We start from the raw sequence: 27778 nt of genomic DNA, 5'->3' as shown, positions 1-27778 counted from the left end.
ATACATATTTTAATAGAAAAAAATGCCAGTATATTTTATATTTGGGGAGAAGAAAAATAGGTTCTTTTTTTTCTTTATTTGTTACATACAAAAGCTATAAATAATGTATAGAATTTAATGTTTTAAAAAGAATTATGCACTCATGAAACTGTCACCACCATCTATGCCATAAACCTATCCATCAGAAAAGTTTCCTCTCAAACTCTTATTCATCTTGTTTAACCAAAACCATGTACTCTTTGATTAATACCTCCTGTTTCTGCCTCCCTCCAGCCCCTGGCAACCACCATTTCAGTCTCTGCTTCTATGAGTTTGACTTTTTTAGGTCTATCATATAAGTGGTATTATGTGGTATTTGTCTCTCTGTGTCTGGCTTATTTTACTTAGCAGAATATTCGTCTTCCTGATTCATCCATGTTGCTGCAAATGGCAGGATTTCCTCCTTAAAGGCTGAATAATATTCCATTGTGTGTATACACCACATTTTCTGTATCCATTCATCCATCGATGGACACTAGGTTGTTTCCATGTCTTGGCTATTGTAAATAATGCTGTGATGAGCATGGGGGTACATATTACCTTTTTGAGTTAATGTTTTATATAAATTTATATTACAAAGCTTCCTGAAGATAAACACCCAGAAGTGGAAATGCTGGATCATATAGTAGTTCTATTTTTAATTTTTTGAAGAACCTCCATACTGTTCTCCCCAGTGGCTGCACCAGTTTACATTCTCGTCATCAGTGTGCAAGTTTTCCCTTTTCTCCACATTCTCACCAACATTTGTTATTTCTTGGTTTTTTTTGTTTTGTTTTGTTTTTGAGAATAGCCATTCTAATGGGTGTGAAGTAACTCTTTATGGTTTTGAGTTGTATTTCCCTGATGATTAGTGATGTTGAGCTCCCCTTCATGTACTTGGCCATTTGTATGTCTTCTTTGAGAAAATGTCTATTCAGATCCTCTGCCCATATTTTAATTGGATTGTTCATCTTTTTTGCTGTTGAGTTGTATGAGTTCTTTATATGTTTTGGATATTAACCTCTTATCAGAAATATGATTTCTTGTGGGAGGTGGGTATAGCTCAGTGGTAGAGTGCTTATTTAGAAATATGATTTGCAAATATTTTTTCCCACTCAGCCGTTTGCCTTTTCATTTTGTTGATGGGGTTTTTTGCTGTGCAGAAGCTTTTTAGTTTGATGTAATTTCACTTGTCTATTTTTGCTTTTGTCACCTTGTTATTAGTGTCATATCTAAGAAATCATTGCCAAGACCAATGTCCAGAAGCTTTTTCTCAATGTTTTCTTCTAAGAGTTTTATAGTTTCAGGTCTGATGTTTAAATCTGTATTCTATTTTGAGTTGATTTTTGTATATGGAGTGAGATCAGGGTCCAGTTTCATTCTTTTGCGTGTAGATATCCAATTTTCCCAACACCATTAATTGAAGAGACTTTCCTTTACCTGTTGTGTATTCTGGGCACCCTTGTCAAAGACTCAGTTGACCATATATGTATGGGTTTATTTCTGGGCTCTCTATTCTGTTCCATTGGCCTAATGGGACATTCATTAGGCCCATTGATGGGCCTAATGTCTATTTTTATGCTGGTACCATACTATTTTGATTACTGTAGCTTTGTGATATATTTTGAGTCAAGGAAGTATGATCCCTCCAGCTTTGTTCTTCTTGCTCAAAATTGCTTTGGTTATTTGGGGGCTTTTATTGTTCCTCATGAATTTTAGGATTTTTTTTTCTATTTATGTTTTTTAAAAAATTGGGGTTTTGGTAGGGATTGCATTGAAACCCTGTGAGTTGCTTTGAGTAGTATGGACATTTTAACAATATTCATTCTTGCAATCCATGAATGCTGGATGTCTTTCTATTTATTTGTGTCTGCTTTAATTTCTTTCATCAGTGTTTTGTTGTTTTTGGTGTACAGGTCTTTGCTTGGTTAAGTTGTTCCTAAGAATTTTAATTTTTTTTTCTGGCTATTGTTTTGGGATTATTTTCTTAATTTCCTTTTCAGATAATTTCTTGTTAGTGTACTGATTTTGCATCCTGCCGCTTTGCTGAATTTATTAGTTCTAACTGTGTTTTTATGGAATCTTCATGGTTTTCTACAAATACGATTGTGTTACCGGCAAACAGAAATGATTTCACTTCTTCCTTTACAGTTTGGTTGCCTTTTTTTCTTTCTCTTGCTCTATTGCTCTGGCTAGGACTTCCGGTGGTGTGGTGAATAGAAGTGGCAAGAGTGAGTGAGCATCCTTGCCTTGTTCCAGATCTTAGAGGTGTGGGCTTTTCTAATATGGCCTTTCTTGTGTTGAGGTATGTTGCTATGGGATATTACTTTCTTCTTTACTTTTTCTAGATTTCCTGAGTACTTTATATGTGTCATTTGTATGTACTGGGAGTCGGATTTTAAATTTAATAGAATTTATTATATTTCTTAAAAGAATATTAACAGGTTGTATTTACTCTAGCCTCTTACTATCATAATACTTTCCTTAATTGTCTTTTCTTATGCTTTTCTAAGAAACAGTTACAGAAAATAATAAAAATGTGAACAATGGGAAAATATACTATGAGTACACTTCAAGTGAGCCTGCCTCAGAACTCTTTTTTCTAAATGGCTTTTAATTATTATTTAAAAATCAAGAGTTTTTTTTCAGTGTCAAAGTTTTCTACTGTTTATACAAGTTATGTTTTTCCTTAAGTCATCAAAAACTATATCTTGGTTAACACCTCTATTAATATGTTCTGATTTTGAAGGACACTTGGCTTTATCACCTGACTGTTGCGGCTGGAAGTAACAATGTAAATGTTGGATCTGAATTTGAACAACTTGTTTGCAAATTGCTAAATATAGAAGGAGAGCCTTGTAAGTTTATAATATATAAGGCTTTATGGTTTATGAAATGAGCCCCAATTCCTTTAGCCTAATAGAGTTTTCACTTTGTGAGTTCCTGGTTCCCTGCATTGTACTCATCTTTTCATTGGCTTTGCTTGTCATGGACCAGGATTCTCACTGCAGTTCTTCAACCCTGGGAACACCATTCCTCCATTAAACCACATCTTGTCACACTTCTCTGCCTTTGCTCACACTACTCTCTCTGCCTAGAACACCCCTCTTCCTTCACATTCCTCACCAACCTGATAAAATCCTACCTACCTTAGGAGCTCCCCAAGCCAGCCCATCCTAGCTCAGCATCTGGCTCATAAAAGGTGCTTAAATAAATCCTAAAATAATATCCCAATGCACTTTACCATTTAACCCTTTTGTAGCATTTGTTGCTTTGCATTGAATATTTTTTTTTGGCTGTTTCCCTAAAGTGAGTCTGGATTCTGATCTCTGCTTTACTTAATAATACAGGTCACATTTTATTTGCATATCCAGCATAAGAATTTAATAAATGTTAATTTGGGGAATGACTTCAAGTTCCACTTTATATTTCTGTCTCCTCCTCCTCCTCTGGCTTCTCCTCTCTGTATCTTCCCCTGGTTCCCCCCTTATGTATAGTCATCTCTCTACCTAGGTCACCAATCTTTAGCACATTTAAGCAATATGATAGTGTTCTGGTAGACTTGTTTCAGCCTGGAATATTAGTACCAAACTCTCTAGATTTAATGTATCCAAAATAGAAACATGAGAATCCCAATGGCCTGAGAACTGAAAGAAAATAGTGTTGCCAAAGGTTTTTCATGACCTTTATGACTTACAGTTGTGAGCCAGGTCTGAATGAGCTAATTTCTAAAGGGCTAATTTAATGGGAGGCCAAAGTAAGTGATTCTTTCTGTTTCCTGCTCATATTTTATTCTATGTTTAGCCTCTCAGATATGGAGACACCCTACTTTGTGTCACAGCAAAGAAGGAATCATTTCCTCTTTGACAACACTACCTTCAGAAGCTCTACAGACAGAAGCTATTAAATTATTTAAGGTAAAATTTTATATGGAGTTATATGCTGTTAAACATTTTAATTGGAAAAAATTTAGGTTATAAGGTTTCATTCTTTCCAAGAAAATTCAAAATATGATGATGATGATGATGAAGAAAATCTACTGAAATAAAATTAGGTGAATTTAATATACTTTCTGAATGAGGATTTGAGATATACTGAAATAAACTATATGGTTTGGATCATGTGAAACACTTTATGTCAGAAGAATCATTTCCTCTTCAACCTCTCAAATGGAGAGACTTCTGACATCACATGTACCTCAGTGTTGGGAGAGGGGTCAACACTCTTCTTCTTCAGTGCTACTCTCAAATTCTTATTACTCAACCTCTATTAGAAATCCCTGATCACTTGAAACTGGCCATTCAACTATGTCACTGTTTATCCCCTGCCCCCGGCATCTCTGTCATCAGTCACCTTCTGATAACTTCTCAAATTTCATTAAGGATTTTGGCTACCAACCCACATTGTTTCTCTCTACCTCAAATCTTGCCATTATCCTAAACGATTTTATTATCACTTCACTCACCAATGCCTTGGCCTTAAGATTCCTGACCTTCTCAGTGTCGATAAGCTTTGCCTCTTTACTCTGCTTCACCTTCCCATTCTCCGTGTCCACACCCTGACCTCAACATTCCTCCTAAGTACACCACTTCTAAAACCTTAAATTCTAATGTATCTTTCTTTAAACATAATGTCTTAGCCCACGAGCTCTCTTATTTTCTTACTCTTCTATTACTCATTCTCACTAAGACTTTTCTTTTGAGCCATTTATTTTCTTTGAGATCAAGAGAGACCATGATAACTGCCTCTTGGCTTTTCTTCCTTCTTTACACAGTCTGGATTACTTTCATTAATACTCATATTTCCTTGGGACACAGAATTCCATGAATTCTTCTGCCAATCCCCAACCGAGATGCTGCTGTCTTGTCTGCTTCCATATTAATCACATGCATACTGCTAGAGAGTATCAAATAGCCATATGGACTGCAGCCAGTATAAATCTGTGGTCTTCATTCCTCAGGGCCAACTGTCTCTCTTTTTGCTTGTCTTTGGTCACATTGCCCTCTAACTCCCTACTCAATAATGCTTCTCACAACAAACTTACCTCTAGTTGGCCATGATGAAGCAACAGGAACTAGATTTACCCTAACAATGGTTCTCAGACATTGAACAATGGGCAGTGCAGGACAGTGATCCTCAGAAAAACAAATGAAGTAAGCCTTATGATTGCTGCAGCTTAATGTCTTAGAGAGAGTTTCAAGATTACCGTGCAGGGAGGGACACCCAAATAGTGCCTGGCAGTCTTCCTGAGTTGCCAAAACAGAGTTCAGAATTTGAGGTGGTCAAGATGGTTAGAATTCACAAGATTGAGAGGAGAAAGCTGAAGAGAAAGGGAAAGTATTCCACAGATCTGTAGAGGATTCCTTTTGACTTTTCAGCTGAGAACTGATAAGCATATGTGTACAAGGAAATTACTGGAGGCTAAGGAAAGAACTACCAGAAAAGAAGGGGAAAAAATTCCTGGAGGTTACGCAGAGCTGAAAATAGCTTGTGTTCATATCATCCAGAATGAAAGGACCTCCTAGTGCACTGGGCATCAAGTAGAGTACCCAAGATGGAAACCACTTTGATTTTTAATAACATAACCTCAGAAATGGCATGTCATCATTTCTGCCATAGTCTACGGGTCACACAGACTAACTCCAGTACAATATGGAAGGAAATTACCTCAGGGTCTGAGGTATCAAGAAGTGGAGATCATTGGGGGCCATCTTGGAGATTAGCTACCACACTTCATATGTTCAAGAAGGTAAAGGAAATCATAAGCATTTTAAGAAGAGTAATGGAAGATATTTAAAAGATCCAGATTGAACTTTTAGAGATGAAATAATGTAGTGGCTAAATTGAAAAATACTATTGATGAGATTAACAACCAATAAGATGATGCAATAGGAAAGACTAGTGAACTTAAAGACATGGCAAGAAAATTATCCAAAATGAAACAGAGTTTTTTTTAAAACTGAAAAAAATTGAATAAAGTACAGTGAGCTGTGGGACATTTTCAAGCCGCCTAATATATGTGGAATTGGAGTTCCACAAAAGGGGGTAGAGCAACAGAAACATGTTTAAGGAAGTAATGGCTTAAATTTTTCCAGATTTAATGTAAACCCTAAATTCTCAAATCTAAGAAACTCAAGCTCAAAAAGAAGAAATATAAAGAAAACTACTCTAAGGCACATCATAATCAATTGCTTTAGACGAATTATAAAGAGAAAATCTTAAAAGCAGCCTGAGTGTGTACAGTGGGGAGAGTTTGAGGGGAATAACATAACACAGAGAATATAGATAAGAATAACACCCGACTTCTCATTGAAAAGTATGTAAGTCATAAGATAGTGGAGTAACATCTTTGGTGGGGGGAGGTAATTAGGTTTATTTAGTATTTATTTATTCCTGGAGGAAGTAGTGGGGATTGAACCCAGGACCTCAAGTATGCTAAGCATTTGCACTACCAGTTGAGCTGTACCCTCCCCCCCACCACATCTTTGAAGAACTGCAAGGAAAAATAGGTGGGCAAAGAGGTCATTAATGTTCCATATGGCCTTAACACTAATGCATATTTTGCTCCATGGTGGAGTACTCTACAAATGTCAATTAGGGCAAGTTGGTTGATAGTGTTATCCGGGTTTTCTAAATCCATACAGATTTTCTGTCTACTTATTCTCTCAAATATTAATGGGGGTATTGAGATCATTGACTATAATTGTGAATTTTGTCCATTTATCCTGGCAGTTCTATCAGTTTTTTTCACCATATATTTTGTAGCTGTGTTATTAAAACATTTAGGATTGTTCTGTCCTCTACAGAAACTGACCCCTTTATCATTATAAAATGACCCTGTTTTCCTCTGGCAGAATTTCTTGCTCTGAAATCTACTTTGGCTGGTATTAATGTAGCCACTCCATATTTCTTTTGATTAGTGTTATCAAAATATGTATCTTTCCATCCTTTCAAACAAAAAACTATTGCTAAGAATTAATATAACTCATGCAGAATAAATCTAACCTTTTCTCACCTAGAATATATCAATTTTTTTCATTTAATTCAGACCTGCCAGCTTTTTATAAATGCAGCAGTTGACTCTCCTGCAATTGATTACCACATATCTCTAGCCCAGAGTGCTTTGCAGATCTGTCTGACACATCCTGAGCTACAGAATGAAATTTGCTGTCAGCTCATTAAACAGACAAGACGGAGACAGCCGCAGAATCAACCAGGGCCACTGCAGGTATGTGTTGACACTCATACATGCAATTTTAAATGATGTTGTTTTCCTGATTGTAAGAATAATACATATTCAATATAGACATTTGGAAAATACAAAAAGTACGAAAAGGGAAAATAGCTATCAATATTTTGATGTAAGTCCTTTCACTTTATATATTCATATATAAATGTATATGTGTATATTTATGCACACTCAGTTTTTTTTTAGTTTCTTTTCTTTTTTTTATGGGGGAGCAATTCAGTTTATTTATTTATTTTTATATGTTATTACTATTTGTTCAATGAAGGTGCTGGGGATTGAACCCAGGACCTTGTGCATGCTAAGCATACACTCTACCACTGAGCTACACCCTCCCCCCTCACATTCCTAGAGTTACAGTGGGCATACTACTTTTTTAAAATGATAAAACATAATCATTTCCCCTATATCCTTCAACAGTTTTCAAAACATTAATACTAGTTGTATTAATATCAATTACTATAATTTATTTTTTTCCAACTATTTTTTCATATAGTAAATACCACTACAATAGACATATTTGAACCTAAATTTTGTGTGCAAGTACAGTGAATTTCATTAAATTCACTTCTAGAATTTTCCTATATCTTTAACAATATTCAGTGTAATTCTTCTTTTAAATTCTTTCCAGGTAAAAAGTAGTATTCCACTATTGATTTTGGATGCACTTATTTAATTATTAGCACAGTTGAATTTATTTTCAAGTGGTTTTTAGTTGCTTGTGTTTACTCTTCAGTGAGTGCCTGTTTTAATCTTTGCTTGTTTACTTCCTGTCAACCGCAGGATAATACAGAAATTTCTTACCGTAGCTTATAAGATTCTCAGGGGTGGATCCAGGTTTTGTGGGACTTGAAGCTTATACAGTGAATATTTTTGTACTCTCCAAGAGAAAGAGTACAAAATATCTTTCTTTCTTATTTTAAAAGAAAATATGACCATGTAAATACTGCCGATAGGGCCTGTCCCAGGGACCTGGAGGGGACCTGTGCACGAGAGTAAATACATAAATGAACAAAAAGGAACAATTTCCCTAATCTTTGAGTGTGATATCAAAAAGGACTACTATATCATGTCCTTTGCACCTCAGTTGTAGACGACGGTATACCCAGCTAGATGGATCATGGATCTGACCCAACGTGGAGCTTTTATGTTTTTATGTATTATAAATGCTCTAAGCAGATAATGCATATGTGGAAGAAGCAAGAACATTTTGGGTCAAGAAAGATTATCATCATCCCTTTGCTCTCACAGCCTCTGCTAGTGGTGTAGATCTAACCTGTGATGCTTCTCTTCGCCCAGGGCTGGCAGCTCTTGGCGCTGTGTGTTGGGCTCTTCCTTCCCCATCATCCTTTCTTATGGCTCCTCAGGCTCCACCTGAAAAGGAACGCTGATTCCAGGTATGCAGAATACTAGCCAGCTGAACCATTTATGTGGCCTCTGAAAGTCTACAATGAATCGTAAATGTGCTTGCCAGGTGCATTTGTGGAAGAATGTGTGAAACAAATGTTGGTACAGGAATCTTTTGTTAGCCCTTACATAGAGCTGGGAAAATATTTCCTTTGTTATGTTAAATCTCTTATGGAAGATTGCAGTAAAAGCTCGAAAAGCTGACAAAGAGCATTTTAAGTGAGAAGTCTATGCACATTTCAAGAATGAATGTTTTATCATTAGTGGATGTTCATTCAATCAAAGCAACTATTTTGTTTCCTTATTTTCCCTATTACTATTTTCCCCACATTGAATTCTTTTATGTAAACGACTTCTCTAATGGTCGTCCTGCCTTTTATAATTGCGTCTATTTGAATAACTTCAGAATTTTTACTCCTTTAAATAAGACATTCAAAATTCAGCTTCCAGAATGGTTTTCCTGCAGTGGGACCTGGGCACCCAGCCAGGGGTTATCAGGATCATTTAATCCAAGAGGTTCATGTTAGGTTGTTTAGACTCTGGGACTCAAACAAACAAGTCAACCAACACAATGAAATGAAAAACTACTTGTAAACAGTATGAAAATACCCTCCAGTTCATAATATATTTTGGAGACTCTGTCATCAAGGTCATATGATTTCAGTTGCAGTCACTGAGGATTCTCCGGGCAAACGTAACATTTTAAAGTCTACCTAGAAGGCACTTGAATACAAATATATTTAAGAGATTTTATCAGTCTTCTTTTATAAACAGAATACAAATTATACATAACAAATGAGGGAGGGCAAATAAGATTATCCAGCTTTTACTGACTTTATTTACTCCAGCGGTTTTATTTACTGCTTAATATTTTTTTAAGAAGTGCATATTTTATGAAGAAAGGAAATACATTTTTATTTTTGAAGGTATTTTCCTACCTTGCTTAGCAGTCAGGCAGTAACCTCCATGTTCTTCAAAAGAGAACTCTGCTACGTCATGCACTTCTTAAGTTTTCCTGTACTAGTCTTTATACAATTATTTTCTTTATATTTGTTAATGTAATTACTGTGTTTGAACCATGTAATATCTAGTAATTTTAACTTTATTTTGTGACTCTAATAATACAATAAAGATAAAGACTGCTTCGTGGGAAGTCTGGTTTAGTCAGTGGCAAAAGTAAAGACACTAGAATTTAAGAAAAGTGACAGCAGTTAATACTATCACTCAAAAAGAAAAATTACTATCAACATTAGCATAATACACTGTAATAATGTACACCAGGGAAAGCTTTCTTAATGGCTGCATATATACAAAAGGTAGTCTTAGTTAAACTTATTCCTAGGCTTTATCTTAAATTTTGTGTTATAGGACAGAATTTGGAAAATATGCCATTTACTGCCAGCGATGTGTAGAGAGAACGCAACAGAATGGAGACCGAGAAGCAAGACCCTCAAGAATGGAAATCCTTTCAACTCTTCTTCGAAACCCGTATCATCACTCTTTGCCCTTCAGCATCCCCGTGCACTTCATGAATGGGATATATCAGGTGGATTAGACTTTCTACCTGATGAAAACATGCTTTGCCTAGAATCCTATGTATAGCCTCTGTGGAATAAGGAAGTGAGTCTGTCTCTCCCACTCTGTCGGCAGCTGGCAGTGATAAACGTGCAATTATATTAGACCTCCTCTCAGGACAGCTCAGTTTTGAAACAGTTTTGCTAGAAAGGATTCACACTAAAAAAATCCCTACTGAACCAGATAATGGAGGAGTTTCACTGCCATTATAATTCTGATGGAGAAAAACAGAAATATTTTGGTGGAGGCCTTCTCCCACCAGTGTACTGGCTAGGTGAGGGAATAATTACTAACATGGGGCATGTACAGGTTTAGTCTCTAAAATCTCCAGATCACAGAAGTTATCTGTGAAAACTTGTCCTAGCCCTGCCAGCTCTCAGATCTAGATGCTTGCGTGTTAACTGAGGCAGCTGTATTCCAAAGCTAGCAATTAGTCTTTGCAGCTCTAAGCCTTTTATCACGGAATTCAGATACTTAACTGCATATTAAAGAAACAAAAATTAAATGTATAAAAGTGTTCATTTGTTTAAGTGCATTTCTTGTTTATTTTTTTTTCTCCTTTGCTTAAAGATTACATACTGTACGGTAGTTCTTGGCATAATATCTCTGCAAGATGTTTATAGCTGTCAAATAATCTTTCTATTTGAATTCATATCTGTTGGCTGAAGCCAAGATTTTTGAATTCTTACAGCAAGCTAATGACTAAGATGACATTAATTTTCTCCTGTGGAGCTTTGAAAAAAAAGTTAAAGCACCTAGATAAATGTATGTTATCATTAATCATGCATCAAGTATGCCCTGTTTCCCCACTGAAATCTGAGTTTGAAATGTGCATACCTTTTTATTAAGAGAACAACTTTGTTATTTCTGTTTAGGTTGTTGGATTTGATGCATCCACCACAGTGGAAGAATTTTTGAATACTTTGAACCAGGATACAGGGATGAGGAAGCCAGCACAGTCTGGATTTGCATTGTTCACAGATGATCCTTCTGGCAGGGATTTAGAGCATTGTCTTCAAGGAAATATCAAGGTAAAACTAACTCCTTTTAGGGAGGCAGACCCCTCAAACATGAAGAAGCTACTCTTTGCTATTTGCAAAAATTTAGCTCAAGAATTTTCCCAAAATTTAAACAATCTAATCTTCATAATAAAAAAAATATTGCAGGACTTTGTTGAAGCCATAGAATTCTGACAACAATCTGTGCACACACACATACTCCATGTTAAAGAAGAGGAATAATAATAATAATAATAATAATAATAATAATAATAATACCCTAAATATTAGGCTAAAAAGGGTGGAGATGTGGAAGCTCTAATAAAATGGCTTTCCATTTTATTCACTCACTCAGCAGTATTTACTGAACTATTTATTATGTCCCAGGAGCTGGACCAGACCCTGTGGGGATATAAAAAAGGACCAGAAACAGTTCCCGCCCACAGTGAACTTCTAATTTGCTTAGGGAAGAGTAGCTTTCTACACTGATAAACTTAAATCTGAATGTGATACATGTTTTAAGAGTGCGGTGAACATTCTACAGAGGGAGAGATTAAATTCAGATTGGAAATTAGGGAAAAGATCGACTGGACTTTGAAGGATTGGTAGAAAATGGACCTGTGGAAATAAAGAAGGGATTCTAGGCATGACGAAAATCATGAGCAAAAACAGAGAATTGGAAGATTCTTTAAAAATCTTTTCTAGATCAGAGTAAAATAACTTTATTAAAGTTTCCATCTAGTGATGGCAACAATTAAAAATATAGAATAAAGAACCGTAAGGAGGAGGGAGGGTATAGCTCAGTGGTAGTGCATGTGCTTAGCATGCATGAGGTCCTGAGTTCACTCCCCAGGACCTCCATTCAAAAAATCCAAAAAACCTAATTACCTCCCCCTGAGGAAAAAAAAAGAAAAAAGAAACAAAAGAAAAAGAACCGTAAGGAATCTTAGAGAAATAACCTACATATTTTGCAAATGAAGAAACTGATGCACAAAGTGGAAAATGATTTACTACAAATCAAGCAGCTGGAACCGGGTCTGGACCCTCTTACTTGAGGTTGTCCTTGATTGCTCTTGGGAATAAGTACTTTGTTACAGAGTGAAAATATTTCTGTGCTTTGAAGATTAAAGAATTAGAGCAAAGCAGGGGAAGCTCCCATGAGTTTAGAGCATATGAAACATCAGTACTTTCATCTGACTCCCAAAGCCTCCCTCCACTTGCGGAACGATCTTTTAGGTCTCCATGGGGTTCCACAGGATATGCTGAAGCTCATACTTACTTCGTTAGCAGTGTTCATCAGAAAATATGATCCTACCTCCCCCGCCACCACAGCCCCACCTGTTTCTTCACCTGCATATTGAGAGATCTAGATAAATGACTGTCTTTTTCTTCTCAGCTCTAAGTATATCCCGGTATATTAAGATCAACAACTCCAAATGTAGATTTTTGAGACAGACGCTCCTAGAGCACAGTTCTTAATGATTAGTCAAGAAGATAAGCTAGTATTTTTGGTTGACTTGGGCTCAGTAAATATTTGGGGCTTTGGTGAATAACTACTTACCACATAATTTTGAAAACTTTTATTTATAATTCTGTAAATGACCAGTTAATAAAACAAACATTTATTTGGTTCCTGAAGGATTTTTGTTCTTTCCCAATCAAAAAATATTAAGATTATATTTGATTCCTTTGGCATTCAGTTATTCCAATCTTTATAAACTCAGAAGGTAGAAAAGTTTCTTCTTCTGTGACTAAATCATGAAAAAATTCCTGGAATCTTCTTGTTTCCAGTCTCATGCAGTCCTTCATTAAGATTCCTTTTCAAGTAAAAAAATTCATGGCCATAGTCCAAAGTTAATGTGTGTCCAAAAGGATAAGTGGACCAAAGAGTGATTTATAATTAAATCCTAAACTCAAAGCTGCAGAGGCTTAAAACAGAAAGCTTCAGTCCATTTAGTTTGATCACATGCATTGAAAATTTTTAATCTACGGACATGCTTGTCTTAAAAAAACAAATACCAATGTGAAAAATATTGAGTCTCCATTTTCCACTTCCCTTCTAGATTTGTGACATTATTTCTAAGTGGGAACAGGCTTCCAAAGAACAGCAGCCTGGGAAATGGGAAGGTACGAGAACTGTGCGTCTCACGTATAAAAACAGGTGTGTAACGCATCGCCAAGTGCCACAGCAAGAGTGTGCACACGTACGTTCAAATCATGCACCTACAATTCAGTTTCCTACTGAATAGCCTTAAAAGTTATATTTATTTGTATGTTTGTTGTCCTACAAATGCTAACTCTACTTCTGCAGGAAGAAACTTGTCACATAAAATTTTGTCTCTAATGCTAGTCTTTTAATGTCACGAGTAATTATATTTTATAAAAATAAGCATTTGGACAAAGATTGAAGAAAACCGTGGGGAAAAATATCTGCTCTCTTGGGATAGTCGATACAATGGTGAATTTTTCACTTTCAGAATTTCAATTAACACTGTTAATACACTTTTCATCAGACTGAATGCTCAAATACCCTACTGTAGATCTGTAGTAAGAAGAGATATTTATGTTTGCCCAAGTCTTTTAGCAGTGATATATTCATGTCCATTCATTCTTACTCTTTTGTATTCTCTCTGTATTTATTAAGCTTCAGCTATAAGCCAGGCACTTAGCTAGATGCTCTGAATACACGATAATAAAAACAAACACACTCCCTGATGTTTTGGAATTTACAAGCTAGTGGGGAAGAGAGTTGTTAATTTTCCAGTAACTGTAATGAGTATATAATGACACGTAAAGTTCTCTGAAAGAAAACAGCATGTCTCTGTGAGATTACGTAGCAAGTAGCCTGACCTAGACTGGAGACATCCGAGGCTTCTTTGAGGAAATGATACTTGTCCCAAGGTCAGAAGGGGGCTGGGAGTGGGAGCATTGAAATGGGTAAAAGAGGATGTTCAGAAGCCTTAGAAGGAGGCTGCACAGTGTTTCAGGAACTGGGAAAAAGCCAACGGGGCTGGAGCACATAACTTCTCAACTAATACAGTTTTAATAGACTTTGGCATATGGTCAGACACCAGATTTTCTTCTTCTCTTTTAAAAATGTCTTCTTTTCCTCCATGTATTAGCAGAAGGTGGTGTTTAATAAACAGTGTTCACTGACCAGGTCATAGTAACTGTACCAAAAAAACCCACAAAAAACCATATTTTGCTTATTTTATTTAGCTCTTATACCCCATAAAATAAGGAATCTAAAATATTAGACTAAGATCCTGGTAGAATTATTGGTGTAGTCTTGACTTCTTTCAGAAGTCTACTTTTGGAAGATGTTCATAGATCTGAAATTGGAATGTAAAAAGTAAGGGTACTATATAACATAAAGAATGTAGTAGCCTTCGATCCAGTTCAGGATTTCTTTTTCTGATAATTTATCCCACAGGAATACCCATGTAAGCAAGCAAGAGTATTCTAACAGTTTTTAAAACAGCGAAAAATAAGTGTGTGATGGGGAGGACTTACGTCTGTTAATAGAGGAGCAGTTACATAAATATTGGGCATTCATATTGAGGACCCCTCTCACACAGTCAGCGCTAAAGGGTCACCACTGCTTGAACAGACTCCTTTGATCTGAATAAATGGTGGCTGTGAGCCCCTGGAGCTTCTCTGTTCGGGGGTTCATGAGCTGTGGGGATTTGCCGGAGTTATGAGTAACAAGAAGGTGACTGTTGAGCTTTGGTATCTAAGGTTTTAAAGTCATGTATTCCTAGAGATGAGCAGGATTACTCAGATAATAGAAGTCTCACAGGCTCTGCTCCTGGAGAACCTGTTTCCACTGATGGCAGTCTTCATCTGTGGCCCTCTGGTGACTGGCAAGAACAGCAGGCTGGAAGACTTGCAGCTTCTAGATGATTGTTTTAGTTTTATGACCACTGGGGCAGTGGTTCTGAAAATGTGGACCCGGACCTGCAGCATCAGTGTCACATGGAAACACGCTGAAATGCAAATTATTCAGCCCCACTTTAGCCCTACTGAGTCAGAATCTCTGAGGGTAAGACCCAGGAGACTGTGTTTTAAGTAGGTGATTCTTACGCGTGCTAAGTTTTAAAAAGCACAGACCTAGAGGTCCGTGTTGATGCCCGTGTCTTTTGATCTTATCTTTGTGGAAGGAAGCCAGCTCCTGGATCTGATCTGCATATATCTTTATGTAGAAAAGCTTCAGAAATTCTCATTTGGTTTTGTCGGCACTAAATGGAATTACTTCCGTGTCTAAGATTATTCCTAATAATATGTAACTTACGAATGCTGAATACATACTAATTTTGACTATGATGGCCACAGTTGGAACCAAAATTAAATTTGGATGCAGTGGAGAAAAGTGGTCTGAAAAACACATAGGAGTAATGCACCAAGTCCAGCAAACACCACCAGGAAGGGCAAAGACAGTCATGAATAACACATAACAAAGATTGCCTGTTAACAACAACAAAAAAGCCTCATGACAGTATCTTTGACGTCAGAAAAAAAAAGCAGCTCAACCATAAGGTTTAATTTTTAACAGAGGTCTGAAATGGCTGGACAGCCACAACTATAAGAAAGTACTATTTCTGAATATGGTCGTGCTTTGCATATGTGTGTAAATAGCTTAGACAATGAGCTCTAGTTTCCAGTGACACACTTAGGAGGGGAACTGTCGGTCTATCATGCATCCAAGGACTTGATTCTTCATCTGTCAAGCAGCACTGTAGTAAGTGTAATAAGCAAAACTCAGACATCAGCTCTCTATCATGGGGTTTTTAATGTATATTAATTCCATGCTTAGTAAATTATGGAATTTCAATTATGTAGATTTAGTGGTTAATGATGTAATTTATAGGTTTTGGACTTGTTCTCTTAGACAGCCATTTGGAAACTAACGTTTAAATTCTGTTTATATTTAAGCTGCTTATTCAATTTGGTTTATTTCTGTGTATTTAAAATTGCAAAATCAAGACATGTTTTTAACCAAGCAAAACTGACAAAGGTCCTTCCCTGGAGAGAACAACTCCTCCCCACCCCCTTGAAACAAAAGATTATTTTCAATGATTATTTGTCCTTATTATTTTCCAGAGCATAGTTGAACGTTCCCATCTCTGCCACCCTTGCTGATGGTAAGGGCACCCAAGCCACTGAATCCTAAGTCAGGAAGCCTCTTGACTGGTCACCTGGTCTACCTCATTTCTTCCAGCTATGTTCACACCCAAAAAGAAAAAAAAAATTCCAGGATGAAGAGACTCTTGTGATTAAAAACCTCTAGAGAATAATAATAATATATTATAAAAATATATGGAATAAAAATTATTATTATTATTATAGTAAACAACTAGCACTTTTTGAGCAGTTACCACAAGGTCATTATTATCTCCATCTTATAGCTGAGGAAACTGAAGTTTTAGAGAGTTAACTCATTTACCGAAGGCTACAGAAAGGGGATTCTTCATGCTTTTATGGGCAAATAATCTCCATATTTAGCAACTCTGCCTACCGGTTATCTGTTTCATGCAGTAAACATCTGTTCAGTGTCTGCCAGTGCCAGGCCCTGTCGAAGCCCTAGAGATTCAAAGGTGAACAGAAATTTTCCTGCCCTCTAGAATCTTACATTTTCTAGGGAGACACAGACACGAATTCTTCACGGTAGCAATAAGAGTGTGGCAGGAGAGTGAAGAACTCGGGCTCTGGAGAGAAACTGCCTGGGTTAGAATCCCGGTCCCCGCCCCGTCACTCTGCAGCCTTGAGCAAGTCACTTACCATCTCTGCGCCTCGGGTACCCTCGTCGTGAAACGGAGATGAAAACAGTACCTACCTTTAGGGTTGCCTGAAGGACTGAATGTTGGCAATGTAAAGCACTTGAATCAGAGTCTGCCGCCTAGCAGGTACCCCAGCAACATCTGCTCCTACTGTGAATGTTACAGCATCACAACATTCACTCCTCTCATGGCTGTGACAAGATGTTGTGGGAACATGGACGAAGGCCTTGCAGAGTGTGACTTCTGAGCACAGGGCTTGAGGCGGTAGCCACAGAGGCAGGAAGAGAACGGGGCGGGGGGAGTGGCCACAACGGCATTATTTTTATTTATTTATTTAATTTATTTGTTTGTTTGTTTGTTTGTTTATTTGCGTGAAGTATTATCAGCAAATCATGTGGACAAGGGAATGAAGGAAGGGAAATGGGGAGTGGAGGCAGGCTGCTTCCTCAGTAAGTTTACCCGACAATGAGAAAGACGACAGGAGGAAATAAATGTTCTGTGGCATGAAATACAGAGCCAGTTGGAGGCGAGCAAAAGGATGACCCAGCAGTGCTGAGAGCTCTGCTGAATTGGGAGCAGCGTGTGTTTGGTGACACTGGTCCACATGGCAGTGTGATTTCCATCCCACGGTGTTCAGCTTCCTGGATGTCAAGCGAGGAGGAGGACAGTTGGGAAGACCCCTCGCTGTCCAACCTGCACCCTCCTTGCTGTGACGGAAGCCCACTCTCTGCTTCAGGCCCCTTTAGGGCTGGTGGGCAGCAGCTGGAAGCTGGTCATCTTGGGAGAGACTCAGAGCACATTTCCTGGCGCCTTTCCTATTCAAGTTTTGTGGATTTAATTTTTGACTTCTTGATCATTTTTGTGACTCTTTAGATCCTCTCTATAGTCTCTCCAAATGCGTGTATAGTTGTCGGAGCCCAGACTGTTCCATTAGGGGCTCGAGCCCATGATTCCTATGCGTTGCATTCCTAGGTATGTGTCTGGAATTGTTTTTCTCTTTTGTGTGTTTTTCTCTTTTCTCTTATAGTGCTTCAGTTTTCCTCCCCAGATTCTATCTTCTTGGCATGCCAGAAATGACAGAAAGTAAACTTTAGCTCTCCTTGCCCGTAGCCATTTGAACATTTGGTTTTGTTTTCCCTCCTAGCTTTATGACCAGTCCAAACTCTTACTAAGACCCTTCCAGTGATAACACTTAGCTAAACCCTAGTGGATCACAGTGATGAATAAGACGTGCTTCTTAATGTAAGTGGAGAAAGTAAGCTAAGTACAAAAATGTTCACATGCCAAAAAGGGAGGGCTTTCATTTTAAACTTATTCCCTTGTTGTATACCCCTCTGCTGACATCATTTTGAATTTTGAATCTATTTCTATTGCACAGCCCTGTTCTTCTCCCAGTTAACAATTTGTCATCATGCAGTCACAGATTATTTTTTCAAGAAACCACTCTGAACGGCAGCCCAGACCAGTGATTCTTAAGCTGCCGTGAACAGAAAGAATTATCAGAAGAGCTTTTCCAAGTACACCCACCATGCCTCCCCCAAGATTCTGACCTGCTGCCCTCTCATCCCTTGCTATTTGAGATAATTATCTCCAGTGGTACTGTAACTGATGACAGTGTGTCCTCTCCCTCAAGTGAACAGGGGAAAAGAAAAAAGGCTGGCAATCCAGTTGTAGCTAGCCGAGCACACACTGAAGAAATGCTGGATCTGAATCTCTCTTTTCCTGCCACTGTGTTGTCATGACAATATTAGGGGCTGTCATGGTGCTGCTCACCCACCCCACTGTCACAGTGTTTCCAGCACTCTTTGCCTGCTCTGCAGCCTAAAGTCAGAGCCCAGAATTCTCACATACAAAGAAACAGCACAGTGAATAAAAAGAGGGCCACTGAATTGATGAAGACCCAGATGAACAAAAACCATGTCATATTTCAACCATTAATAATAATAACATGTAAACTACTTTTGAGAGCCTAAGGCTGCTGATCAGAATGTGGCCCAAAAAAGTCAAATGTGCAAATGTGATTTTTTAGATTCCCAGAGAAAACTGCCCCACTTGACCATTGGATGTTGATTTTGAATTGAAACGTTCATTTTCTATTCCCTGGTGTGTCCAAGGTATTTAGGAAGGATCGTGAGTGTTTTGAAAATTGGGTTTGCTGGGTTTATACAGCCCATTGGTGTCTGAGGTCTTTCCGCAGTTACACCTAAGGTATTAAGGTATTTCAGGGCATAAAAATAACATCGAAGCATCCTTCAACCTCAACTTCAAAGCAGTGTTTCCTCAGTGTGCAGAAAAACATTATAAAGTACAGAGAGGTCATTAACAGATGGTAATGGTGTAAGTTTGTGTCACTTAGAGAACTATTATTAGAACAACCCCATATCAGTCCTCTAGATTTCTCTTTACTTTCTTTTTTTGTAAGCATATCATTTAAAGAAAAATTTCCTCTTTTTTTACAGATTGTATTTCTCAACGCAAGCTCGTGGAGAGACTGATAGAGAAAAGTTGCTGTTAATGTACCAGACAAACGATCAAATAATAAATGGACTTTTTCCTCTGAACAGGGACCTGGCGTTAGAAATGGCAGCTCTTTTAGCTCAGGTAACTTCCGTGTTATATAGAGTAACATTTTGTACAGATAAAATATTAATTTCTCCCCTGAATTAAATGTAGTAAAACAATATACCTTTCCTAATTCTAAATTCATTTTGCTCTGATTAACACCTTAAAAATTACAGGCATTATAATTACAGTGTGACTTCCATTGCTGACAATTGCAGTGATGCAGAATGAGACAATATTCCATAAAGAGAACCTAATTTCTTAATTCTCCTGAAAGTATCCCAGTAGGCTTTGCATTTAATAAAGGAGTTTGAGTGTCGAGCAGTGGGGCTGCGGATGCCGTGTGGAAATCGTTCAGTAGTCTAATAGGATTAGTCTTTTAAAAAGCTAAAAGCCCTTTCTATTATCTATTGTATCAATTAAGATTAAGTTCAGACGTCTGTGAACCCACACACGTGCGAATTAATAGTGACAATCAAAACAGAAGCGTATTTGTCTCTCACAAAGAGACTGTGGGGTCCAGGGAAGTATGCCCCAAAATATGCCTCAGTGACATATTGATTATTTTGAATTAAAGTTACCTGAAAAACAGCTGGTGAAAAAAAATGATATGTATTAAAAAAAAAAACAAAAAAACAAAAAAACACCACTCTGACCTTCCTCCTTTCCCCTAAAAGCAGGAAATAAATCTCCCAAGTGAAGGTGTCCCCCCTCTACCAGGAGGATAGAAAGCACCCTTATCCACAGAGTTAGGGAATTCAAAGCTAAGAAAACTGTATAAACAAACTTTGTTACTTCTTCACTAGCCTGCTACCACAGCACAAGCCCCTTTGCTTTGTTAAATTTTCATAAATAATTGTCTTTTTGTCTAAAAAATGATGCATAAGCAGCCTGCTTTGTTCATCTCAGGAGTCTGTTTTTATGAGACCTCCGTGTGTTAAATAGTTTTTTTTCTCCTATTAATCTGTCTTGTGTCAATTGAATTATTAGACCAGCTAAAAGAAGTCAAGAGAAGTAGAGGGGAAATCTTCCCCTGTCCGACAAGGGATAGGCAAGTTGGCGCCTCTGCAGTCATTTGGGGCATGGCCTTTATCCTGCCTGCCATTCTGCTGTGATCTTCACAGTCCTGGAGATCTGCCAGAGCTCCAGCCATTACATCAGTGTTCCAGGCATCAGACTGGATATGCGCATGCCCTCCTACCTTTGAGAAACTTCCCAGCAGTTACACAGAACACTTCTGTTGATGTTTCTCTAGTCAAAACTTAAGTCACATGGCCTTGCCAACCTACAAGAGTGACTGGAGAGTGTGGTCTTAGCTGGGCGGCAATGAGCCCACCTAAATTCAAGGCTTTTATTACTCAGAAAGGAGGAGAGAATGGTCGGAAGAGGCAACCCACAGTCTCCACCCAGCCTGAGTCTTTACACAGGTTAATTAGGGGGAAATGATATGTCATTATCTTAGATTCCCTAGGGTATTTAGTATTCTCACTCCGCATACCAGCCAGGACATCTTAATCATTCTCTTTATTTTATCTACAGCCTATGTTGATAATTCACAAATCTTTGCTCTCCGGCTTGTGTTTCTTTGATGGGCTTCCTCAATTCAACATATCAAGAACAGAACTAATCGTCCTCCCTTCTCTTCTTCCACATTTTGCATCTTCACTGTGATACTGCCTCTGCTCCATCTCCCAAACAAGCTTGTCACCGACTCTGCCCTCCCTTCCCCTGTGCCCCGAGTCGCCATGCCCTGCCCATTTTCGCTCTGTTCCCTCCTCTCCATGCTGACCACCGTTGCTCTGGTTCAGACCATCATCATATCCTGCTTGCTCTCCTGCATCAGGCTTCAAACCAATATGTTTTCCTCTGGTCTGGTCCCCCAACACACTCTTATCCTCCACCCCGAATCTAGATAGATTGCTCAGGTTACCAGTTTCCACATAGCAAATGACTCCAGGACTCAACCCAGAATAACAATTTGGGCAGAGACAGATAAGGACAGCTCATCTCTGCTTCATATGGCATCAGCTGGCAACGGTTACAGACTGGTTGTGACTTGACAGCTGAGGGCTGGAATCGTGAAGTCTCGTTCACTCACATGTCTGGGGGCTGATGCCAGGTGTTGCTTGGTACTCCTGCTGGGGGTATCTGCTGGGACACCTGCTTGTGGCCTCTTCAAGTGGCTGCTGGTGCTTCCTCACAGAACAGTGATTGGGTGACAAGAGCAATGTCCCAGAAGAGACAAGAAGTGGAAGCTGCCATTTTCTTAAGTTTCCAGCCTGGAAACTGTGCCATGCTGGTTTGTTAAGCAACCCTAGTAAATGGGATGGAGATACAGTAAAAATGTGAATCTAGCTACAGCATTCTCTTGTTTACTTAGGTCTAAAATCTGCCTGACTCTCCAGCTTCATCTCTTAATACTCCCTACCTTGAACTTTATGCTCCAAAAAAGCATACCCTCTGGTTCCCTGCACAGTCCCATGACTTGTATATGATTCACTTTTTCTTACCTCTTACGCTTTTCTTGTTTGTCTGCTCTGCTTGGAACATCTCTACTCCCATGCCTCTACCTGCAGACTCCAGCTTAGCCTTTAGTTTTCATCTTAGTTGTCACTCATTCCAGGAAACCTTCTTGAATTCTGCCTGGGCGGGTTCAGTATCTCACCCAGGTTTCTTTTGATGTCCTGATCACAATGGTTTATTATTATTTATTTGTTCCTGCTTTGCACCACTGACTGTGGCCTTCCTGAGAGCAAGGACTATCCCTGTTCATCTTTGTGTCTAGAACAGTGCCTTACACACAATCCATTCTCCATAAATATTCTTGGATGAATGAACAATGCTAATTTAGTGTACTATCAAAACAATCTTGTGGTCATCCAAACTTGAAAGCATTAGTGCTACACTGAGTGTTCCCTTTTTGCAAGTGATAAAAAGCTGAATAAAGGAGAACTAGGTCACGTTTTTTCTTGGTGATAGGATTAGGAATGATTCCTTATCACATGCCATTCTTGGTTTTGTTCTCCAAAGGCACAGATGCTCTGTTAAAATCACTCTCATTTTTACTAAAGTTTAAATTCATCTCCTTACTTTAACTTTTAATTTTGTCAAGAAAGCTTCTCCAAGAAAAACGACCATATACTTTGGAGATACATACCTCAAACATTTTTAAAATGAATTTGAGGAAGGGGTAGAAAGGTAAAGCCATACACATAGAAAATTCTGAGCACATTACTAACTAAGAAGTATGCTTTCTCATCGGCAAAAGGAAAGTTAAGCCATACCTCTGATCTTTTCCTCAGAGTAGTTTTTGTGAAGATAAATGAAACATGCTTAGGAAATCTGAGCTCTGTAGAAGAAAAAAGTTCTTTCTGTTGTCGATTTGAGTATCTGCAGGTCCTTGTTGATAATCTGTCTTAATTAGGAAATTCTTTGAGCTGATCATGAATTGTTGTTCAAAGTGTCTGGTAAGGTGTCACGTTGATGGGAGGCATATTGGGAATGATCTGAATTGATTTTTACTAATTTTCCAAATATTTACTGTGCTCATTCTATGCCATATAGTATGCCAGGAGCCAGAGAGAGAGAGACACTGAGCTTGAATGTCCCACTGGAGAGTTTTCTAACAGCCAAAGTTGCCTTGACTGGCCTCCTACATTTGTAACTACTATTTGTCCAACTGCCATATCCTTGGAGGTTAACTCTTGGTCTGAGGTTTCACAGCTAGCGCTGCTGAGTACTACCTGCTGAGAGGTGGGGCCAATGAAAAGCTTGCTCTGGGGGAAGGATTTTGGTGTGTTTGAAGAGCAGATGGACAACTTTTATTTGGTGTGAGGAAATTAGGATGATACCTGACTAGATAGGAGACAAGAGTGAAAAAGCTGAACAGCAAAGCCAAGCCAAGAAGCCAACAAGTGGGGTCAAGGAACCTAGAAAGTTATGAGAATAGACTGTAAGGGTGAAGCTCAGCCAAGGAATTTAGACAGTAACTGGTCAGATTAAGAACTGACTATATACTTCAATCAAAAAAAAAAAAAAGAACTAGATGTGGAAGTCATAGGGGTCAGAATCTGAGGCTGGTCGTGCTAACAGCTTACCTGCCAGCAGAGGGCCCTTTTAAGATGGGACCATCCCAGTCTTGATGGAACCCTCCACCTGCTTGTTTGGGAGTGCTGCAGGTAAGGACGTGGATGTTCAGTAGGACATTCATCTGAATGTCCCCTACCCTGTCTCACTTGTTGAGCCCTCTCTGGTACCCTGGACAAAGCATTTAACACAGTTTATCACAAGTATTTGTTTATTCTTCAGTTTTCCCTACTAGACAGTAAACTCTTTGAGGATAGGGAACTGGGTTCAAGACTCAGTATAGGTTTGGATGAATATATGGGTGGATGTGAGCAGATGGAGAGATGGATGAGTGGGTGGTTGCATGGGTTGGCATCTGTGTAGCCTGTTAATAGAAATAAGGATTAACATTCATTCAGGGAGAAAGGGGAATGAAGGGCTTTATTTCCAGGAATAATAGGATGATAGATTGACAGAATGAGTATAGTAACATTTATGGAGAAAACCTAGGAAGGAAATGATCAGAATATAGTACTTGCTCCCGTTATATTCAGTAGAGACCCTTAAAAAGTCTAAGTAATACTTTTTAAAGATTTTTCATAGCTTTATAACTTTTTTAATCTTTCATTTTAAACTTCTACTTTGCTTTATTATTATCAATTAAAATAGTACCTTAAGAATGAAAAATTATCAGTGCTATTTTATAGACAATAGTACAGTAGTGGCCTTTAGCACATGCTACCAGGTATTAACCTTGGGTGGCTAATGTAGAAATGAAACTGCAATGTTTAAATTATAGATTTTTTTTCCATAATTAGACTTCAAATGAAATTTAGATTTTAATAGTAGTCCTTATATATTATTATAAGTTCAATAATTGCACAATCGTGACAAATAGATTTATGTATTATGTGTTATAAAGAATGTTTAGAAAAAATAAAGCTAATTTTCTTTTTAAAAATTCTTTTTAATATCCTGTATTTTCTCTCTTTTGGGTTTCCAATTAGGTGGAAATTGGAGATTTTGAGAGACCTTTTTCAACTCCAGCAGGGCATGTTAATAATCAGTGCAAAACAAATCAAACTCTAAAACAAGTCATAGAGAAATTTTATCCTAAAAGGTATAGAGATGACTCTTCTGAAGAGCAGTTAAGGTAAAGAACTATTTGTAACTCTTTAAAGGGCGGACGCACACTAGTTTTCCGGTGATATCTTTCTGTTCAAATTTTAAAGATGATAAAATTGTACATGACAATTTTCTCAAGATTTTTTTTTAATACATTGTTGATTCCCAAGAGGTTATAGGCTTTTTAAAAAAATTTAAGATGTGCCTAGAAATTTTAGTATCTAGATTTAAAACTTTTTTAATGAAAAAAAGTTTACCCCATTCAGAAGATCTGTTTTTCATTTGATCTTCCATTCTTATCCAACTTAATCTTGCCAATAAAAAAGGAAAAAATTGTCCAATAAGATATTTAATTTCATGACATGTTTACCAAAAATTTTTGTCTCTTAGGGTATTACCTTATAAACAAATTGGAATAAAAATAAACTATCTTCTTACACAACATTTTCCGTATAAAAATTTTAATTAAACTCAACTAATTTGGAGGTATTATTTTTGAAAGCATATAAAGAAAAGCTGTAATTCAAAAATAGAGGCAAATCCAATTCAGGAATTTTTCTAAAACAGAAACATTTGAGATCAGCCCTTTGTGTAGAATAAATGGTTGCCTTCATGATTTTGTTTAAGAGGTTTCCCCTGCGTCCAGCATCTTTCCAAGCCAGAAGTGGTCATACCTAAAATTCTGCTGTTGAGGATTCATTCGTCAGTCTCAACTTCTTGTACTTTTCTATAAGAATGAAAGTTATTCCCATAAGAAATTAACTTTTGAACTAATTTATTCGAAGGTTTGATGTTAGCCTATCAGATTTTTTAAATTTATCTGAAGGGGATGGGGGACGGGGAACCTGGGTCATACTGAGAGCACTAACAGTATGAGAATTTGGTAAAAAGAATGCCATTAAAAGGACAAGGGGTGGACGGTGGAGAGACAGGAGTCACAGAACAACAGCTTCATCCAGGTCATGAGTAGGTCTCCCGGTGATGCCTCAGATTGGCTCAAGGAGAGCTTTATCTTGGGAGGATGATACACTGTTCATGCTTTTTCTTTTGTGTTTTTGCTTTTGTTCTTTTCTAGGCAGCTTTGCCAGCGCCTGTCAACCAGATGGATGGCCCTCCGGGGACACAGTGCTGCTGATTGTGTGCGAATTTATTTGACAGTAGCCAGGAAGTGGCCATTCTTTGGTGCCAAGTTGTTTCTTGCAAGAGTAAGAAAGAATGAGGGGTATTCAGTTCAGTAAAATGCAAAACGGTAACAGTAACCCCAGGATTAGTATGTTTGGCCTTTTAAAAGAAAAATAAGGAAATTCCTAACAGTTTAAAGAAAATCATGAAGGGACACGAAGGAAAGGGCAGGAAAGCCATCAACGTCTTTCTTTTCTCCTCTGCTCCACTTCCCGCCCCTTAAATCATTCCCGATACTCAGTAGGCTTAATCATTGGACTGAAGACAACAGCTGAACTCTTTCTTCATTCATCCATTCACTCATTTACTCTCATTCGTTTCCTCATTTGTTTAGTATTTATAAATTCTGTTGGCCAAACACTGAGCTAAGCTCTAGGGATACATAAGCCCATGGTTTCAGATCAGTTCTACTCAAATTCTGGGAACTCAGAACTAGTGTTGCAACAGGCCTGGAAACAACCACTGTGTGGTGAACACGGTTAAGAATGACATGAACAGAGTGCTGCAGGGACACTGAGGAAAAAGAGACGAACCCTGCCAGGGGTTAGATTAAGTGGCTTGTCCAAATGTATGTTTAATAAATGGCAGATTTGTGTCTCAAACCCAGGTCTCTTAATATCAGATTCACTGCTCTTTCCATTAGGCTCCACTGCCTACTCCCCAAGCAAGGTTTTTAATAATAAGTTGTTGTTTTTACAAATGTTGTGTTGCATTTAGACTGAAAAATATTTCTATAATTTTGCTTAGCATTTATTATATGGCATATTTTCACCTCTCCATAGCCCATAACCCCATCATCACTTGGGAGTACTTTCCTGTGGCTGGCTGTACATGAGGATGGTTTAAGCATCTTAGAATACAGCTCCATGGTAAGATTAAATCCTTAAGTTTTACATTGAGTCACCTATTTCCATTGCTCAGTGTACCGTAAATAAAAGGTGAATGATATCTTAATCTGATTTTTCTCATACAGAGAAAATATTTTTCCAAATACTATATAATGAATAGTCATTTTGCAAATACAACTATGATTACCATTTAATCTTTTAAAACAAGATTAGACAAAAGGGACACTATGAACTCATCTACAAAACAGAAACAGACTTGCAGACTTAGTATACGATTTTATGGTTACTGGGGAAAGGGGGTGGGAGGGGATAAATTTGGGAGTTTGAAATTTACAAATGTAAATAAAAATAGATTTTTGAAAAAGTTTCTTTTGTATAGCACAGGGAACTGTGTTCAATATCTTGTAATAACCTTTAATGGAAAAAATATGAAAACAAATATATGTATGTATATGCATGACTGGGATATTCTGCTGTACACCAGAAATTGACACATTGTAAATGACTGTATTTCAATTAAAAAAATTAAAAATAAAATTTTTTTTTAAATTTAAAAATAAAGTAAGATTAGACAGGTTATATATATATCATGTATAAGAAAAATATTAAGATACCATGACTAAATTGCAATCATTTGTATTTGCAAAATGACTTCATTTATAGTGTTAGGAGGATTGCTTCCTGTATAAAATGAACATCTTTACGATAACATTAAAGTTGAAATTTTAGTCACCAAAGTTTAAGTTCTGTTTCACTAAGGCTTCTAAAACCATGTTTGTAATTTCTCATAATATCACTTACCAGTTCACTTGTACATACACAGTATCTTAGAACTTTTTATGTGATTGAATATGAAGTCAAACAAGCTTTCTATATATTCATTTATTCATCTGAAATTCATTTTCTATGATATTTTCTATGTGTCACATTACTTTAAAAATTTTGCACTTTATTTTTAGCCTGGTGAGCAGGGAT

General features: G+C 37.6%; 1 protein-coding gene across 3 annotated transcripts in view; it reads left to right on the top strand.

Annotated features, from left to right (window-relative positions):
- Positions 1–27778, top strand: part of PLEKHH2 (pleckstrin homology, MyTH4 and FERM domain containing H2) — an 83585-nt gene that overhangs the window by 50869 nt on the left and 4938 nt on the right. For 2 of the 3 annotated variants that reach the window (XM_064494533.1, XM_010997151.3), the window contains exons 18-28: positions 2768–2876; positions 3823–3935; positions 7067–7246; positions 8564–8661; positions 10040–10217; positions 11122–11277; positions 13308–13405; positions 19481–19622; positions 24656–24801; positions 25849–25978; positions 26738–26824. In XM_064494533.1, coding sequence (XP_064350603.1) covers positions 2768–2876; positions 3823–3935; positions 7067–7246; positions 8564–8661; positions 10040–10217; positions 11122–11277; positions 13308–13405; positions 19481–19622; positions 24656–24801; positions 25849–25978; positions 26738–26824 — 1437 coding nt within the window. Of the gene's footprint in view, positions 1–2767; positions 2877–3822; positions 3936–7066; positions 7247–8563; positions 8662–10039; positions 10218–11121; positions 11278–13307; positions 13406–19480; positions 19623–24655; positions 24802–25848; positions 25979–26737; positions 26825–27778 lie in introns of those variants that run through there. The other variant, XM_064494534.1, reaches the window with a different exon arrangement.

Source organism: Camelus dromedarius, chromosome 15 (assembly GCF_036321535.1).
Source record: "Camelus dromedarius isolate mCamDro1 chromosome 15, mCamDro1.pat, whole genome shotgun sequence".
NCBI classification, from domain to species: Eukaryota; Metazoa; Chordata; class Mammalia; order Artiodactyla; family Camelidae; genus Camelus; species Camelus dromedarius.
The sequence above is the reverse complement of the archived record's forward strand: the minus strand, read 5'-3'. Positions and strand labels throughout refer to the sequence as shown.